We start from the raw sequence: 19,796 nt of genomic DNA, 5'->3' as shown, positions 1-19,796 counted from the left end.
TCTCTCACTTCATGCGGCCATCATTGTAAACAATAGGGAACTTTGCGTATATGTTCAACTGACTACGTCACGCTCCTTCCGGTAGGGGCAAGCCTTTTTTTTATCAGATACCAAAAGTTGCAATCTTTATCGTCGTTGTTCTATACTAAATCCTTTCAGCAAAAATATGGCAATATTGCGAAATGATCAAGTATGACACATAGAATAGATCTGCTATCCCCGTTTAAATAAAAAAAATTCATTTCAGTAGGCCTTTAATAGAATATAGAATATGTACCTGTTTAATTGCATATATGGCGGAAGGATCTGTGTGGTAACATGGTTTGGACACAACGTATTATGGGTAATGGCAGTCAGGTATGGTGGAATCGAGCCACGCAGATTGATTGATTGTTTGAAACTTTTATTAGTAGATTGCAGAGTACAGTACATATTCCGTACAATTGACCACTAAATGGTAACACCCGAATAAGTTTTTCAACTTCTTTAAATCGGGGTCCACGTTAATCAATTCAGTTTTTTGACCTTACTCTTACTTTTTCTAACTCTTTCTTATTGTAACAAACTCGCTTTATTTTGCCATTCATTTGTTCCCACGTCGTTATTGTTTTACGTTTTAGAAGGATTAAGTTGACAAGTAAACGATACAAAACAAAGAGGAGCGTCTGGAGTTTTGTTTGTTGTTGCCGCAGCAAGCGGGAGCAGGAGAAAGTAGAGGAGCGTCAAGCTAAGGCTTTATTAGGAAACTACACCCACATCCTAGCCCCTAACCCAGCCTTCACACATGCCTCTAGGCCAATTATGTAATTTTGATAATGACATCATTACGTCGTCATTCCCGCGACGCGCCACTGCCGCAAGTAAATTGCAGTCCTGTAGGAAATACTGTACAGTAATGTCAGGAATTAGCACAAAAAATAGACCTTAACGAGTAGGGTTGCTAAAAAATATATATTTTCTTGCCCCCTGTGTGTTATATGTCCTATGTCATCAGGCAAGAGGAGCTTTTGTTTTGACAGGTTTCATTATAATTTGTATACTAAATAATATTGCGAGAATTAGTTTGAATTAAGAATCTGAATCGTCAAAGGATTATGAATCAAATTGTCTACCCAAGAATCGTAATCGAATCGTGAGTTGTCTAATAACTGGGACTTTGACCCTTGTTGCTTTTTAGACTTAGACAAACTTTATTGATCCACAAGGGAAATCGTTCCAAATTTGAGCATTTTTGTTATTTGAATATTTTTGCCAATGACAGGTGAAGCTCATCCTGTTTTTTGTCCCCACTTTCACTTTGTGACAATATTAATGGCTGGCTAATTTTTTCGTTGAATGGCCCCGCTCACATACATTCCAGACTATAAGCCACTACTTTTTTCCTACACTTTGAACCCTGTGGCTGATAAAAATGTGTGGCTGATATATCAATTTTTCTTTGCTGGTGGCCATAATGTAAGTAGTTCTTATTTTTTTAAACAAGCAGACACACCAAAATGGTGCATTGTTTGTGCAATGGTGCTATCTTTTGGACGAGTTCGCTCACTGCAGGTGCTGCAGTGCCTTTCTGTTTAGACTAGACATTTCAAGCGAAATAGAAGAGCAGTCCTGTCTTCCAGCCGTCCATAGTGTTTCTCCTCGTATAAATTCTTTATGCATCACTCCAAGCAACGTTGGTAAGTTTTACAATATAACTAAAACTGTTCATACTTACTAAACAGTCCCATGTAGGAGTGTTTTCATGCATATTCGTACATTAACTTTAGCTAATATCCTAACACGTTTACGAGTTTCTGTGTTGGTATTATTAACTCAGAATGCCATTCTTTTTGTATTGTTTCACAAATTCCTCAGTAAATTCACCAATATGTCACTGTGGAGTTATTGAGTCTGTTTAGCTGATTGGAGGGCTAGCTTCCACAGCTAGTGGGTCCATTACGATGACTTCTGTTTTGATTCATCAGCCTGTTTACTGTCGTGTTTACAGGCACCATTTGAAAACAATTAAGTTATCTAAATAAACATTTTCAAAATCTTTGTGTAAATAACTCATTTCACAACGTATATATCTACGGCTAATAAATGGAAAAATATTTTTTTCTTCTAAAATTTAGTTGGTGAGGCTTAAATACCAGTGCGCTTTATAGTCTGGAAAATACGGTATATGAACTCAAAAGGGGGAGGAGAAGGAACTGTGTCAGAATGGTCTCAGTGACAGATAGCTGACATTTGGAGACTTGTCAGAATTCACAACTCGTTAGCGGACGTGCTGTCAAATGCGTCTTCGGCAGCGGCTTGGCTTTTAAGTGCTTTATTTATGCCAAACGCCCGCTCTTCTCTCTTTGGGGTTTTTTACAGCGATTAATAAATGATGCATTTTGCCCCTGTCAGTTAATTGACATCATTTGAGCTGGCAGGGAGGAGGAAGCGCTCCGTCCAACGCGGCGGCGCTGCAGATTGACTCCTTGTGCGGTCGAGACGGCTTCTCAGGTTGAGCGGTGAGATGCTTGAGCGCCTGACTTGGCAGATCGGAGAGAAAAAAAAAAGCATGGCTTTAAAGCGCACATACTCGCAGTCCTAACCGCACATTCCTTAAGACACAGGCGGCGTCCATTTAGTCATGGCAGTGTAAAACGGAAGGAGGGAAAGTGGAGAAAGTTCTCTTTGGTTGGCCTTAACCCTCATGAATGATGCAGGCGCTTCCCCTCCGCTCGCTCTTACACACTCCCTGTGTGTGTGTGTGTGTGTGTGTGTGTGTGTGTGTGTGTGTGTGTGTGTGTGTGTGTGTGTGTGTGTGTGTGTGTGTGTGTGTGTGTGTGTGTGTGTGTGTGTGTGTGTGTGTGTGTGTGTGTGTGTGGTGTGTGGACGGAGAGGGAGGGCGGCCTCACGGAGGGGGGAGGCGGTGCAGGTGATGTGACTGATGCGGAGTGACTTGATTTCATGTAAATGCGAGCGCTCTGAGGGAATTCACTTTGGATTATGCGCCCCACTGTGCACGACCCATGAAATATTAAGCGCCGTGTCACTTTTTGTCCACAGGTGTCACTAGCGGGCAGAGAGGCCGGAGCTGCGGAATTGTAAAAAGGAAAGTGAGGGGTGGGGGGTGCTCGGTGCATTTCGATGAGGTGTGGATTTGGTGTGTTTTAACGGAAGCATATGCTGGGCCACGCTTGCCCACCTGCCGCCAGCTAGTCGCCACTTGTCAGTCCTGGCGACGCCGTGCACTTTTATCACATGTGACACTGTGTAGCAAGAGAACAAGGGCAGCGAGGTGTGGGGGAGAGCAAGGTTACCTCACTATTTGCGTAGTTTGTTGGCTTTTCTATCTGCAGGTCTACTCCTGCAGTACTCATTGTCATGCGACCTCACCTTGAACCCACCTGTCCTGTCCATCAAAGGGTGTACTCACACTAAGCCATTCCTGCCGTGTTGGACTTAGGCTCTATTTACCCCGCAGATGTGCGCTCAGCGAGGTTGTCTCAAATGGAATACATCCATCAGTACACTTCAATAAGAACACGGTGCACACTTGTCCTGAGTGCATGTGTAGTGCTGTCCCAAATCATTCACTGTGGTTGTGAACTTACGGAAAATGACAATCCTTCTTCTTCTGTTCTTTTTTTTTTAAATTGTGAATTACAACCACTTGACAGAGCACTTCAATGATTCACAGCATTACAGCTCATTGAGAAGAACGGTCTGTATTTTCACTTCATGTCTCAACTCGATCAAATGTATCCATTCTAAAGGGCTCTGATTGCTAGCGACATTTTGTGAGAAAGTTGCAAAGTTGGCAACACTGAACCCGTTGCTCAGTCTTCTTGTTCTGGCAGACCAGGGGCCGTACTTATCAAGCTTCTTAGAATTACTCCTAAGAAGTCTGCTAAGAGTTGACTTAAGAGTAAATAAATTCTTCGCTGAAAGCTGCACTTAAAAGTTAGTTATCAAGCGTCTTACTCACACTTTCAGCGAAGTGTGGGACTGAATCTTAAGTGTCACACTCAGAGCTGAATTACGACATTACTATGTGCCGTAAACGGAATTTTAGGTGACGTCATTTCTGTGTCCATAGAAATGACCAATCACGGAAGGGAATCCGTTGTCTAAGAATAAAGAAATATCTTGGAAATATTTAAGTGGACAATGGGAGTGTATATTTTGACAATAAACTACAAAATAATACAAAACAAACTAGTCCCCGCCGGCACTCACGCTACCGCTCCCTCTCTTCTATCGCCCACACACTCACTGACGTCACTCACCTCACGGCCACACACATACGCTACTGTCATAACATTTTCTTTCCAATTCATTAATTAGGCAACTAATTTGAAACTGGTGTGGGTGGCTCTATATATACGAGCCCACTACAGTCACATGCAGAAATCAACAAGGAATCGAAAAGTATTAAATCTGTGACAAAAATAATATCCGCTCTGTCTAAACGATACCGTTTGATCAGCTGCTCGTCATCAAAAAAAAACAAAACATTGTTCCGTTCCCTGAACGTTCGCGCACGTCTCTCTCGCCTCAGTGCCATCCCCTGCTGGCAACTCCTAACCACTTAAGACACCTCTGAAGGTCTCTTAAATATCGTGGAGAGTAGGAGTGATTCTTAGACTTAAGAACGTTGATAAAAAGCTTTTATTCTTAAGTTTGAGAGTAGGACTAAATTTCGCAAATTCTCAGGACTTAAGTGTAAAATGGCACTCTAAGAAGCTTGATAAGTACGGCCCCAGGTGTGTTATGTGTTTTTATGACTGAGATTAATGCGCCAAATGTAATGATTTTTTATTACTTTATAGTGTCAATGTACTATTATTTACTCAAAAAGAATAAGGGGAACTAATATTAGGGCTGTGAATCTTTGGGTGTCCCACGATTCGATTCAATATCGATTCTTGGGGTCACGATTCGATTCAATATCGATTCTTGGGGTCACGATTCGATTCAAAATCGATTTTCTTTTCAATTCACCACGATTCTCGATTCAAAATCAATTTATTTATTTTTTTCAATTCAACACGATTCTCGATTCAAAAACGATTTTTTTCCCGATTCTCTATTCATTCAATACATAGGATTTCAGCAGGATCTACCCCAGTCTGCTGACATGCAAGCAGAGTAGTAGACTTTTGTAAAAAGCTTTTATAATTGTAAAGGACAATGTTTTATCAACAGATTGCAATAATGTAAATTTGTTTTAACTATTAAATGAACCAAAAATATGACTTATTTTATCTTTGTGAAAATATTGGACACAGTGTGTTGTCAAGCTTATGAGATGCGATGCAAGTGTAAGCCACTGTGACACTATTGTTCATTTTTTATTTTTTTTATAAATGTCTAATGATAATGTCAATGAGGGATTTGTAATTACTGCTATGTTGAAATTGTAACTAATATTGAAACTGTTGTTGATAATATTCATTTTTGTTTCACTACTTTTGGTTTGTTCTGTGTCGTGTTTGTGTCTCCTCTCAATTGCTCTGTTTATTGCAGTTCTGAGTGTTGCTTTGTCGGGTTTGGTTTTGGAATTGGATTGCATTGTTATGGTACTGCTGTGTATTGTTTTGTTGGATTAATTAATTACAAAAAAATAAATAAATAAAATATATTTAAAAAAATGATAATAAAAAAAATAGATTTTTTAAAAATGAGAATCGATTCTGAATCGCACAACGTGAGAATCGCAATTCGAATCGATTTTTTCCCACACCCCTAGGAACTATAGAAGTGTGTGAATTAAAATACAGCATGAATCCTGCCGGTCCCATCAATTCACTTAAAATTCAACGATGCCATGTTTGGGTACTTGAGTTGTCGGTTGCCGACTCAGCCGTCTCTTCGCACTTCAGCACTTGGTAATGACTCTAGCAGCACTGAGAGCGGACCAAACTACCTCTAGGTGATGTTGCAATTTTCAATGCCAACAAAGACATCGACCCATAAAACTCTCCGACATACGTAAAGTAATGCTCCACTTTTGTAGCATGAACCTAATATACCGTATTTTTCGGACTATAAGTCAGTTTTTTTCATAGTTTGGCTGGGGGTGCGACTTATACTCAGGAGCGACTTATGTGTGAAATTATTAACACATTACCTTAAAATATCAAATAATATTATTTAGCTCATTCACGTAAGAGACTAGACGTATACGATTTCATCGGATTTAGCGATTAGGAGTGACAAATTGTTTGGTAAACATATAGCATGTTCTATATGTTATAGTTATTTGAATGACTCTTACCATAATGTTACGTTAACATACCAGGCACGTTCTCAGTTGGTTATTTATGCGCCATATAACGTACACTTATTCAGCCTGTTGTTCACGATTCTTTATTTATTCTAAATTGCCTTTCAAATGTCTGTTCTTGGTGTTGGGTTTTATCAAAAAAATTCCCCCCAAAAATGCGACTTATACTCCAGTGCGACATATGTGTTTTTTTCCTTCTTTATTATGCATTTTCGGCCGGTGCGACTTATACTCCGGAACGACTTATAGTCCGAAAAATACGGTACTTTGTCTTTGCTATTAACCTGCTACTGATTAGCATTGGCAATTTTACATGGCGATTTATTTCAACACCCCAAATTTGTTTTTGGAAATTACAACAAAGGTGCACATTACAATTGTACAGCTGTTGGGTTATAAGTACAATACTTAGTTTTAACCAATTTTGGGGGAGCAACAAAAACCAAAACAACACACCATTAATTATACACTACTACTATTTAACATCTTGAAATTGCAACTTAACGTCATACCTGCAAATGAGACTCAGAAATGTGATAATGAAACAAGATATAACTGGACAGCAGATATCATAATCAGCTTAATTTTTAAATGTTGCAATACAAATTTAGATTTTATTATCAAAACAGTATTTTTTAACACACACAAAAGTACCAAAAATTGGTACTTTTGAGTACTTGTATCGATTCCCAAGTACTGGGAATTGGTACCGTATCTGTTCTAATGTGAACGGTACCCATCCTTAGCATGAGCATCCCTTGACTTTGTTTGATTATTTCCATTTTTTTTTTCAAGTTGTTCAGATTATTTGTCAATAATTACATGCAAGATGGGTGACCACGTGACCAAAATGACTTGTCTTTATTGCGCATTTAGAGAATGTTGTGCGGGTTTTTACCCGTGGCTCATTTTGAACCTTTGTATATTATATCTGTTATAAATAGTTTACATTCCGAGGCGCGATCGCATTACAGTCATTTTATGACTCGGCTATATTGTGTGCATTGAACATACTTGCCAACCCTCCCGTTTTTAGCGGGAGAATCCCGATATTCAGCGCCTCTCCCGACAACCTCCCGACAGAGATTTTCTCCCGACAAACTCCCGGTATTCAGCCGGAGCTGGAGGCCACGCCCCCCCAAAAAAAGTCTGCCGCAGCTGCGATTGGACCTGACCAGCCTCCGGGTACAAGTACTGCAGTACCAATTGCTTGCCAGGGAAGATCTTCCCCAGGAAGCAAGGATTGACCGGTTTTGGGCCATGCTAGGGAGAGATGGAAGATTCCACACTCTCGTGCATTTGATGAAAGCAAGGTTGGCAAGTATGGCATTGAACTTTTCTTTAAGTGTTTCAGGCATGGTTCGACTAGCCTAGTTTGAGTACGCCCTAATAAACCACCAAGTACTTTAGTGGTCGAGTAGTCCCAACAGGAGGGTAGGAAGGGGAAGAAACCACTGTTACGGACAAGCGAAAAAGGCTTTCATTCTAAATAGTCTGTTATGTGATGAGGATGCAGAGTCAGATGTAGCGGGGGTAGGGGTGTGGTAGGCGGGGGGGATTAAAAAGAAGAGAAGTGACAGGTACTCATGTCCAAGGACAGCTTGGAGACGACAGCGACCGGTTGGCTCCCCTCTTTGCTCCGTTCCTCTCATCCTTGACAGTTAACCTGCAGACATGAGTCTGACGATGATATCTTGTGACCGCTGCCATCCTTAACTCACTACTTTTGATACTTCTCACCCGGATTTATGTCAGCCTTCACGCTAACTAACCTGGAGAGGGCCTCCCCTCTCCGTCATCTCTTGTCCCTCACTTTCTACGCCATGCACCAAAATATTCAAGGCCCAGAGCTTACTTGGATGAGATGCCACATGGTATTGCACCAAGTTGTTGTTTGTTGTCATAATCTTCCTTTTCCACCCCATGTTTGGTTCAGAATATCCATTTTGCCTTGTCTTGTCCTACCTAATTCAATTCACTCACCCTCTGATATTGTCACCGATGGTCTGCAGAACACTTAATTTTAACTATAGGGTGAACAAAATGCTTCAGGATAATGCAAAAATAATGTTACACTGTATATAGCAGACCTGGGCATTGTACGGCCCGCGGGCCGCATCCGGCCCTTTGCGCATCCCTGTCCGGCCCGCGTGAGGCCAATCATAAATTACAAAATACATTTCAAAAAGTATCTATGTCGAGTGTGCAATACAACGGTGCTGCTTTTGTTTTGAAAAGTGTTATTTGTATTACTTCCGTGTGGACGTATGCGCGTGTGCGATTGTGAGTGAATTGAACGGCGCAATTACAAATTACAAAATAAAGTTTAAAAAACATCTATGTCATGCGCGCAATACAACTGTGCTGCTTTTATTTTGAAATGTGTTATTTATGCCGTATGTCCGGGGGGAACCTGTGAGTGAAGGTGCATAGAGACAAGTGATGAGACGCTAAAAAAGAAAAGTTGATGAGGAATGGCGTGTTTCCAACAAGACATGGACTGCTAAGTATTTCTTTACATAAATTAATGGTAAAGCCGTGTGCTTAATGTGTGGTACACAGGTTGCTGTGTTTAAATATCATTTTAATCGCCACTACACGAAGAAACACGAGGGAAAATACCGGAATGTGTCTGATGAAGCGCGCGCAAGGGAGGCTGATGCGTTGATGGTAAAACTGCAAACCCAACAAGGACTTTGTGCCATATTTCACACCCCCAGAGATGCAGCCGTCAGGACAAGTTTCGTCATTTCTCACAAAAGCGCCAGAAAAAGTAAGGTGTTTTCTGACGGAGAGTTTATTAAGGAGTGCTTATTGGACTTTGTTGCGCTGATAATGCCCGGAGACATGGACTGTTTTTCGCTAACTTTGGATGAGAGCTCTGATGCAGTCAATTAAAGAGACAACCACAGGTAATGACTTGTTCACAGAGGTAAATGGGTGTTGGGACAAGCTGGCAGGTGTGACAATCCAATCCACTTTATTTATATAGCACATTTAAACAACAAAATGTTTCCAAAGTGCTGCACAACAATATTAAAAACAATATTCAAATATTATCCTTAGCTCCACCAATGACTGAATAAAAAGAAAAAACAATTACATATAAAACCAATATAAAAAACAATATAAAATAAATATGATTAAAAACTATTTTTAACAACAGGTGGTTGTCCAAATCTGATGGGGAAAAATGTTGGATAATGCAGGATAAAGTGACCATCAAAAGCAATCTGCTTTTGTATAAAGTTAAGTTAGGTTAAATTAAATTATTATTATTATTATCATCATTATTATATATCTTACGGTATATCAAAAATAAAATTGAGCAAAATTTAATTGAAATATTGTCGTGTGGCCCTCCAGCAGTGCTTGGGTTGCTTATGCGGCCCCCGGTGAAAATTAATTGCCCACCCTTGGTATATAAGGATGTAACGGTGTGAAAATTTCATATCACGGTTATCGTGACTAAAATTATCCCGGTTGGCCTTATTATCAAATATTGTTGAATGTGCTCAAAAAGTACTAAAACACACTGAAATCTTTTGACCAAATAATTTTTTTTTAAATAACTCAAATAGAAAACACACTATTCTACATGTTTTGTTTCTTATCTTTCACTGATTTTTAATCTGCCATTAAAACCGATAAAATACCAAGCTTTTATTGTTTTAGATATTGGTTAGTACTGTATAACTTTTAAATGTATTTAAATGAAAAGTGCATAACAAATCTATTTTATTATGTATTGTTTCTGGCGGGCATTAGCTTTGGCGCCCTACTATGTTCAGCGATCTTTGAACACACGTAAAAACAACTCTGTTTCGTATTTCTGTGAGTGTAGAAAAATCACTCTTTTTAAGAGAGGACAGCTTATAGGTTCAATGTGCATAATTGAATATCTTAGTTTTAATTTCAAGTTCGACTTAATGTCTCAAGAGACTTCAGCTCACTGTGGATCTCATAGGATTACGTGAACGATACAAAGTTTCTTATTACCGTTATTGCGACCAAAATGATCACATTATTTTTGAATGTGCTCAAAAGTACTTGTACACACTAAAATCTTTTAACCAAAATTTTATTTAGAAAAAAATAATTAGACAACGGACACTATATATATTCATGCTTTCCACTGTTCGAGGAGAGCACAGCTTGTAGGTTCAATGTGCACAATTGGATAGTTTAGTTGCTCAGACAATAATGTAGTTATACAAGTTTATATTAGGGTATGACGTTTCTTAATGGGGAAGGACGTTTTTTGTTTTCATGGCGTCAGTCAGACTTTGAGTTCATCAAAGTGCAGTTATAATTATACATACACTGACTGCTGTGGCTATAGAAATATATTATAAACCTCACATTTTTTAAGTTGTATTCTAACTATAAAATTAAATAATGCAAGGATATACAAATTGTTTTAAATTATCAACAAATAGTTATGTTTATAGTGCTTTAATTCGTACTGGCCTGTATTTATTTATAGTACATTTATGATTTTATACTTTGCTTATCCAGGGGGTCTTTTAAGTTGTGAGGATTGCACGGGTTTCATGACTCTTGCTTTTTTCCCCTCTCTATTCCTGGTCTCCATTCACTTGTTTTGTTTGTCAGCCACAGCAAAATTGATGGATTATTCAACAGGAACTGATGCGCTTCTGCTCTTCTTTCATAAAAAAACAAACAAAAACAAAAAAAACGCGGGAAAGCGATTAAGTGGAGGGATACGAATGGACAAGTCGCCGGGCTGAATGGACAGATAGTCCATTGAGAAGGAGGAAGATCGTCTGTTTGCTTTTATTCTTGGAAAAATGGGTTGAGATGGATAGTGAGAGGGCGGCGGATGAATGAGTGATGTGGACCAAGGGGGATAAATGGACGCAGCGATTCAGGTAGCCATACCTGCCCTTAACGCTTCCGCAAGGTTTTAATGGCGTATAAAAGCCTGGGACTCATCATTTATTTAGCTAAAGAGCAAGACTGCCAGGTGAGCACATACATCCCAGGAGGATGCAGAAACAGAGCTGTAGATACGTAAGTGTGTGTGTGTTATGAAACCCGAGGGGAGCACATAAATACACAGCATGACGAAGTGTGCCAACCCAAGCCCTTTTAGGTAGTTTGCAGAAGGCTGCATGGGAGGGCGGTATGCGTCCGTATATATACGCTGATATTTCTGTCAACAAAGTGCCCTTAAAGTGACCACATGTGTACGGTATATACACAGACCTGTGTTCATTTTGGCTTGCACGGGCACACCGGTGGACATATGCAAAGTGCTGCTGCGTTGCTGCGTTCTCTTTCTACATGCACGCACACACACTCGGAGGGCATCTGTGTACTGCATGTGTGTGAGTGAGTGGCTGTTCCATATGCATGTGGCTGTTTAGGCCTCACTGCCCTGGGGCAGGACCTCAGGGCTCTGCTGGAGAGCAGGGTGACTGTTGCAAGAGTCCACTTCAGGCCAAGTGCGTGTCTATGTATGTGTTATTCCACCAGTCCAAGGCGGTAGAGCGGCTGGCATCCATAAGCATTTAGCTGGAATAAAACTGCAGGGCTAAGAGAAAGTGTGTGCGTGCGTGCGTGCGTGCGTGCGTGTGCGTGTACGTGTACGTGCGCGCGTGTACGTGCGCTTGTGTGTGCTTGGACCCACAGCCTACACAAGCTTCAGGCTTGCACTTGAGTGTGTTCAACCGGCTCGTTTCTGTCAAACCTCTCATTAGCCGGATTAGTGAAAATACTACAAAACACACAGGTTGGAGTTAGGGCTGCAACTAACAACTAATTTGATAATCGATTAATCTGTCGATAATTACTTCGATTAATCGATTAATAATCAGATAAAAGAGACAAACTACATTTCTATCCTTTCCAGTATTTTATTGGGAAAAAAACAGCATACTGGCACCATACTTATTGTGATTATTTTTTCTCAGCTGTTTGTAAATGTTGCAGTTTATAAAGGTTTATTTAAAGAAAAAAAAGGAGCCTCTGCGCATGCGCATAGCGTAGATCTAACGAATCGATGACTAAATTAATCGCCAACTATTTTTATAATCGATTTTAATCGATTTAGTCGATTAGTTGTTGCAGCCCTAGTTGGAGTTAAGTTTGCACAGCAGAGATGCCAGAGAAGATGATAGTGTGGTTGGATCGACCTGATTGACAGGTGCCGCATGTTTTTACCGTCTTTTTGGTAGTGGTCAAAGCCAAAAATCCAGTTTTACACAAGTATTCTGAAGGCATTCAATTGATCGCAAATTGACTGTTCAGTTTGTCTTAGAAGACGTTTTGCCTCTTATCCCTATGTATCATCTTAGATTAGAGACTCGATCTGACCATTTTAAATCAATGAGCATGAACTAATGAGGCAATCTATTTTCTAAGACAAACTGAACATTGGAGTTGTGATCGATTGAATGCGCTGCGAATACAATGACGTGGATGAATGACAACATCCATAGACCTCTTTGACGTAAGTAATTAGACGAAAATGGCAACAATGTCTTCAATGCAATTGTGCTAAACTTCGGGTTTCTGGGTACTTCTTCCCGCACAGAACACACACCGGTACAATGCCTGCTCTCATAATTTGGGGTTGAATTTTGTTTCCTTTTCTCCCCATTATCCTCAGCAGTGAGAAAGCTTGTCATTGTAGTTATGTATTTTCGTATATACTCTGGACAGCTTTGACTCCAAGGTGACAGTGAAAAAAAATGTTTTTAATATATTTTTTTACATTTTAAACAGAAGAAAGAACCATCTTCCAACAGATTTAGATTTAATTTAACATGATTATTTTCTAGAGATGGGTAATAAGGTTATAATAAGATATGCGCACTCAGGTCAAGGAGCCAAATAGTAAACGAGTAAAATAACTTTATATTCCCACACTTTGGATTTTTTATTTATTTTTTTTAGATATATTTAGATTTATGATGGCGATGCCACACCTCCAATTTTTATTATTATATATTTTTTAATTTCAGTACGAGCTGTCAGGTAGATTATTTTGGCTCACAATAGTTTTGTGCTTTGCAGTCAAACGACACAGCAGTTGTATTGGTCATGTGGTATTTTTCTTAAAGTGACAAGCACATGGAGGTATCGAGGGACACTATCACTTTTTGTGTTTCATAAGGCATCAATGCTTCAGTGCCGTTTGACTCATCACTAACTAATAACATATGTAATAAAATAATAAAAATACATAATACAAAATTGAAATGATGATTAAAAATAAATAAAACCGGTGCTGTGGATAAATTGCCAAATTAACTATTGCGTTTTTAAGTGTGCACTTGCTTAGCGTTAACGTTTTGGGGACTTAATGTGTTTTATCAGGTGCAGTGAAGGTGATAAAAGGCATGCAGCAGCTTGGGTTGGACCCTGACATCGAGACTATTTCCAACTACCTCTACCCGGTCTTCTCCAGCACTGAGGCAGCTCAACAGGCCTTAAAGGTGCGTGTATATTGGCACACAATATACTTGAATTGGCCGATTAAATACTGTTGAATAGTGAGTGTTTGAATATGTTTATCTTCTTCTGTTTTAATTTGTATAGGTTTTAGTGTTCCGATATACAGTGCACCCGGAAAGTATTCACAGCGCTTCACTTTTTCCACATTTTATTATGCTAAAGCCTTGATCCAAAGTGGAAAAAATTAATTTGTGTCCTCAAAATACCCCATTATGACATTTTGAAAAGTTTTTTTTTTTTTTGCTTTGCAAATTTATTAAAACTGAAAAACCACAAGTACATAAGTATTCAGACCCTTTGCTCAATACTTTGTAGATGCACCTTTAGCAGCAATTACAGCCTCAAGTGTAGGGATGATGTTCGAAACCGGTTCTCCCGATTGTTCGATAAGAAAAGAACCGATTCCATGGATTCGAATCCCTTTTTGAGGACCAGTTCCCGTTATCGAAGCCACTACACCGTATTTTCGCGACCATAGGGCGCACCGTATTAAAAGTCACCGTGTCAGTTACGGGTGCTATTTCTGTATTGAACGCATAAATAAGGCACAGCGTATTTTTGGGCGCAGGCATGGTTAAACATACGCTAGCATGCATGGACGCTGTTTTAAAAAGGCAGCAGGAGCAAAGCTGAGTTGAGTTGTACTTTATTGAAGTATTTATCAATGTACTCACATTATTTTTTGATCAATCCTCATCCATAAATCCATCAAAGTCCTCATCTTCTGTGTCCGAAATGAACAGTTGGGCAAGTTCTCCATCAAACACGCCAGATTCCCTCTCTTCATTTTCAAAGTCAGTCTCGTTGTCCGTTAGCATAGCAAGCTAGCACAACAACTTCTCTTGCCCCGATGTGCGTATCGATTCTTCTCCAGTGTGCTTCACCGGGATGTCGAAAGTGAGCGGCACCTCGTCCATGTTGGTGATGTGTTTGTCTGCAATTTTTTAAAATTACAACGCACATAGCAGCACTATATGCTCACTGGGGGCGTGCCTTTAGCGTCCTCTCTCACCTGAAACCTTCACCCTATAACGGCCGCATGCTTGTCCTCTGTCACGTCCGCTTTTCCTCCATATAAACAGCGTGCCGGCCCAGTCATATAACATCTATGGCTTTTGGAACTCAGTGCACACACAACAACCTATCTGGATTCGATAAGGAATCTGTTCGATAAGAGGATTCGATAATGGGCTCGAACTCGATAATTTCGTAACGAACATCATCCCTACTCAAGTCTGTTTGAATACAATGCCACAAGCTTGGCACACATATCGTTGGGCAGTTTCACCCATTCCTCTTTGCAGCACCTCTCAAGCTCCATCAGGTTGGATGGACAGCGTTGTTTTTTTAATCCAGGAAGTCTCTGTACATTGCTGCATTCATCTTAGTTTAGTCAGGTAGGTGACCAAGAACCCGATGGTCATTCTGTCAGAGCTACAGTACTTTTCTTTGGAAAGAGGAGAACCTTTCAGGAGGACAACCATCTCTGCAGCAGTCCACCAATCAGGCATGTACGGTAAAGTGGCCAGACGGAAGCCATTTCTTAGTTAGCCAAAATTCTCCCCATTATCCTCAGCAGTGAGAAAGCTTGTTATTGCAGGCGTGTATTTTCTCAGACCATGAGAAACAAAATTCTCTGGTCTGATGAGACAAAGCGTGAACTCTTTGGTGTGAATTCTGGGTGTCATCTTTGGAGGAAACCAGGCTCATCACCAGGCCAATGAGCCTGGTGGTGGCAGCATCATACTATGGGGACGGTTTTCAGCGGCAGCAACTGGGAGACTGGTAAGGATAGAGGGAAAGATGAATGCAGCAATTTACAGAGACATCCTGGATGAAAACCAACGCGTCCCATCCAACCTGGTGGAGCTTGGGAGGTGCTGCAAAGAGGAATGGGCGAAACTGCCCGAAGATAGGTGTGCCAAGCTTGTGGTATGGTATTCAAAAAGACTTGAGGATGTACAGTAATTGCTGCCAAAGCTGCACCACGTATTGAGCAAATGCTCTGAATGTATCTTTAGTTTTTTAATTTTATTACATTTTCAAAAATGTTAAAAGAAAAACAACCTTTGAATACTTTCGTACGTGTGGTTTGAAAAAAAATATATATTTATAACCAATTTGCAAAATAAAATAAAAATTAAACTTTTCACATTGTCATAATAGGGTATTGTGTAGAATTTTGAGGGAAAAAGTGAATTTATTCCATTTTGCAATAAGGCTGTAACATAACAAAAATGTGTAAAAAGTGAAGCGTTGGGAATACTTTCCAGATGCACCGTATGTGACTACGTGAGTTCACTTCCTGTTATTATTCATTGATGTATAGATCGAACACTCTGTACTATGATAGCACAGTCTGTAAGTTAATTGTACACAATTGAGTAGTTTAGTTGCTCAGACAGTAATGTGTTTATACAAGTTTATATTGGGGTATATCGTTTCTCAATAGGGAAAGACAATTATGTCTCTCGTAGTCCTGTTAGCATTTAAGCTAGCTAATGAGCTAGCGCAGGGGTCACCAATGCGGTGCCCGTGGGCAACAGGTAGCCCGTAAGGACCAGATGAGTAGCCCGCTGGCCTGTTCTAAAAATAGCTCAAATAGCAGCACTTACCAGTGAGCTGCCTCTATTTTTTAAACGTTATTTATTTACTAGCAAGCTGGTCTCGCTTTGCTCGACATTTTTAATTCTAAGAGAGACAAAACTCAAATAGAATTTGAAAATCCAAGAAAATATTTTAAAGACTTGGTCTTCACTAACTGACAAAGAAACAGATAACAGATTTGGTGTCCAGTTCAAAGTGTGACATGATTTATTTAAAAATTTGAGAGTTGACTTTTGTATTTTACATGAGTTATTATTTGTACAAACATGGTGCAAAGTAATTCATGATTTGTTAAAACATTTTAGTGGCTAGCTAGTTAAAATGGGATATTGTGATTTCACAAGACTGTCTTAGAAGTGATCATTTGAAAATGTTCAATGGGACGGCGTGGCGAAGTTGGTTGAGTGGCCGGGCCAGCAATCGGAGGGTTGCTGGTTACTGGGGTTCAATCCCCACCTTCTACCATCCTAGTCACGTCCGTTGTGTCCTTGGGCAAGACACTTCACCCTTGCTCCTGATGGCTGCTGGTTAGCGCCTTGCATGGCATCTCCCGCCATCAGTGTGTGAATGTGTGTGTGAATGTGGAAATACTGTCAAAGTGCTTTGAGTACCTTGAAGGTAGAAAAGCGCTATACAAGTATAACCCATTTATCATTTTTCATTTATAATTTGAAAAATGTGCACTTAGAGAAAATATAAAAATAAAGTGTTTCATATTGATATTTATCTGTTTCTATATATATTTATTGTGAGAAATCATTAAGATGATCAGTGTTTCCACAAAGATAAATATCATTAATTATTAATAATAACATAGAGTTAAAGGTAAATTGAGCATATTGGCTATTTCTGGCAATTTATTTAAGTGTGTATCAAACTGGTAGCCCTTCGCATTAATCAGTACCCAAGAAGTAGCTCTTGGTTTCAAAAAGGTTGGTGACCCCTAAGCTAGCGCTAGCATGGAGCATCACCAGCTCATGAGTTTATTGAAGTGTTATCAATCACGGTTTTATAATTGTTTTAATTTCATACCATCGAAAGTTGTCCCGCGGTTTATTATTATCCCGTTTATCATTACATCCTTGTGTGCGTGCGTAGTAAAAATAAACACTTTTCTGATGGTGGTATTTCCTTGTTTTTAGGATGCAGGCATCACTGTGCCGTTGGACGGCCTCCTGACTTCGAATATTCGCTTTTTGGCTTCAAACCACTTGACCCAACTCTACACCTTGTGTAAGTCTTATGCACACGCGCGAGCACACTCACATTCCTAAAGAAACTTTAGCCTGCATCTTGAGCACCTGTCATTATGAAAATTGCTGCTTCGCCTGCGGGCTAATTGGCACACACACACACACACACACTGTTTTCAGCGCTCATCAGGCCTTTTAAGAGATTAGTCTGTGTGAATATGTAAAGAGCAAGAACGAGAGGCGCCTCAACTGGCAGAGGAGTGAGGACTTGAGGGGGCCGGATGAATAATGGATAGCTCTTTTTCTGTTTTTTCACTTGTCTTTTAGCTGAGTTTAGTCTCTAACACTCGTAAAAAAAAAAAATCTAATAATCCTCTTAAAAAAATCACACATTAGTCTGTTTTTTCACATTTTATCAGTTACACAAGGACAATCTCAATTCAAGGGGCGCTGGTCAACAGGCAATTCTTTGTGAAATCATGGGAATTATTTGGAAATAACCTGTTCCAGGGTCAAACTGTCTCCTTTAAACACTTTATTAACCGTTACCGAATACTGTCGTCACATTCTTAACTGTCATTCAAGTGTACGAACTGTTGTAAAAATGACAAAACAAGGGCTGATGCTTTGTTTATAGACAAAAGTATTGGGACACCTGAGGTCACAATACTTCTTGTGTCTTTTGCTCTCATAATTTTCATAGCTCTTGTTGAGGCTGTACCTTTTTGGGTTTGACAAAAAAGCAAAGAAAAAATGTAAACGTGTGCACTTAATTATTTTGTTGTTCACTGCACACTTGAATTAAATCCTCCATGACAGCAGTGCATATGTTGAAACCATCCAAAGAAATTGCAAATTAATTGTGTGAATCAGTGTAGTATAACCTTGGAGGCATATTTACCCCCAAAATCACAGTCAAATTATTAGTCAAATTGTACAACTTTATAGTTTGTGGGGTACTATCCAAATATTCAATACAAAAATATAATTTTCCCTTCATTTGGCAATAAGTTTATATGTAAGACGATGATTTAGAGCTGGGCGATAGGGCTGAAAACGGTATCACGATATAATTGTATGTATCGGTCGATCTCGGTAATTACTGATATGTATTATGACCTTTTGAAAATAAAGACCAGGAGAAAAATATATTGAATACATTTTTTGTAATTTTTTTTTTAAGTGTAACCTTTTTCTGATTATAATCCCCTTAACTTTTTAAAGCGGAAAGGAAATGTCAACGCAACCATGGAAAACACTCAATCAACGTAAACAAAATTCTAAAATCAGATTGAATACTTAACAATAACCTCTTCAAATGAAGGTGCAAAAATAAGGAATATGAAAGAAATGTTTATTAAAGTGTAACAAAATATTGCAAGGTGTGAAAATGTAAATATAGATAAACCTGAGAATTATTTTCTGCAGGTTTAGTGCCAAGAAGTTACGGCTGTGCTCTAAAGGGTGAGCGCCGCTAAGGGGGTGTGGTATTACTGGTCTTGGTGGGGACGAGCGCCTTGCCTAATTTATAGACCACATTGGTCCATTTGAAAAAATCCAAGAAGATGCCATCCATACAGTCGAGATGACTCCTCGTTTTATCGACTATTTATCCACTCTCTGCAGCACTCATTTTTAGTTTTCTTTTTTTTTGTCACTTAAGAATCAACCAGAGAGCAAGTGCTTCCTTGCATTGCAACTTGCTGCTTCTTCCGGTGAAGAAGAAAAAAAAAATATCGAAGTCAGTTTTTATTGACATCGATTACGTGTCTATCGTGATATATTGTTTTTTCGCCTAGCCCTACGATGAAGCTCTTTGGATAGTGTGTGGGCATTAAACGACAAAGTATGTGTGTTTTGGTGGGGGAAAAAAAATCTACCTTTTTATACATTTATTCATCGCTTGTTTCTCTTTTCCAGTGTCTGACCCTTCCCACCCCCCAGTGGACATGCGGCGTTTCCGCAGCAGCCTCATCCACAGCTTCAGAAAGTGAGTCAATTAACCTGTAGTGCGTGTTCATACATTTCCATATTTTGCCTTGCCACCCTACACTAGTGTTTTAGGGAAGCCCGTAGCACTCTGGAGGTCACCGCAGCATATGTTTTGCATACGACATGTGCTGCCTATCACACCATCTACACTGCGTGTGTGTATGTGTGCAGCTGCAGGGAAAACACTGCACATACACACACACGGCTGCCTCATACATATGGAGGCCTCATTCGCTGGCCCTCACCCCAAAGCACCGTGG

The 19,796-nt window shown here is 39.7% G+C and overlaps 1 protein-coding gene across 4 annotated transcripts in view; it reads left to right on the top strand.

The window, feature by feature from the left end:
• Positions 1–19,796, top strand: part of lrpprc (leucine-rich pentatricopeptide repeat containing) — a 173,955-nt gene that overhangs the window by 22,358 nt on the left and 131,801 nt on the right. For all 4 annotated transcript variants that reach the window (XR_009827284.1, XM_062059048.1, XM_062059047.1 and 1 more), the window contains exons 12-14: positions 13,607–13,725; positions 17,494–17,584; positions 19,465–19,534. Coding sequence is in view for 3 of the 4 variants with exons in the window: in XM_062059048.1 (XP_061915032.1) it covers positions 13,607–13,725; positions 17,494–17,584; positions 19,465–19,534 (280 nt within the window). In the remaining variant the exon portion in view is untranslated. The remainder of the gene's footprint in view (positions 1–13,606; positions 13,726–17,493; positions 17,585–19,464; positions 19,535–19,796) is intronic.

This window comes from Entelurus aequoreus, linkage group LG09, assembly GCF_033978785.1.
Source record: "Entelurus aequoreus isolate RoL-2023_Sb linkage group LG09, RoL_Eaeq_v1.1, whole genome shotgun sequence".
Lineage (NCBI taxonomy): Eukaryota > Metazoa > Chordata > Actinopteri > Syngnathiformes > Syngnathidae > Entelurus > Entelurus aequoreus.
This window is presented reverse-complemented; position numbering and strand designations above follow the sequence as displayed.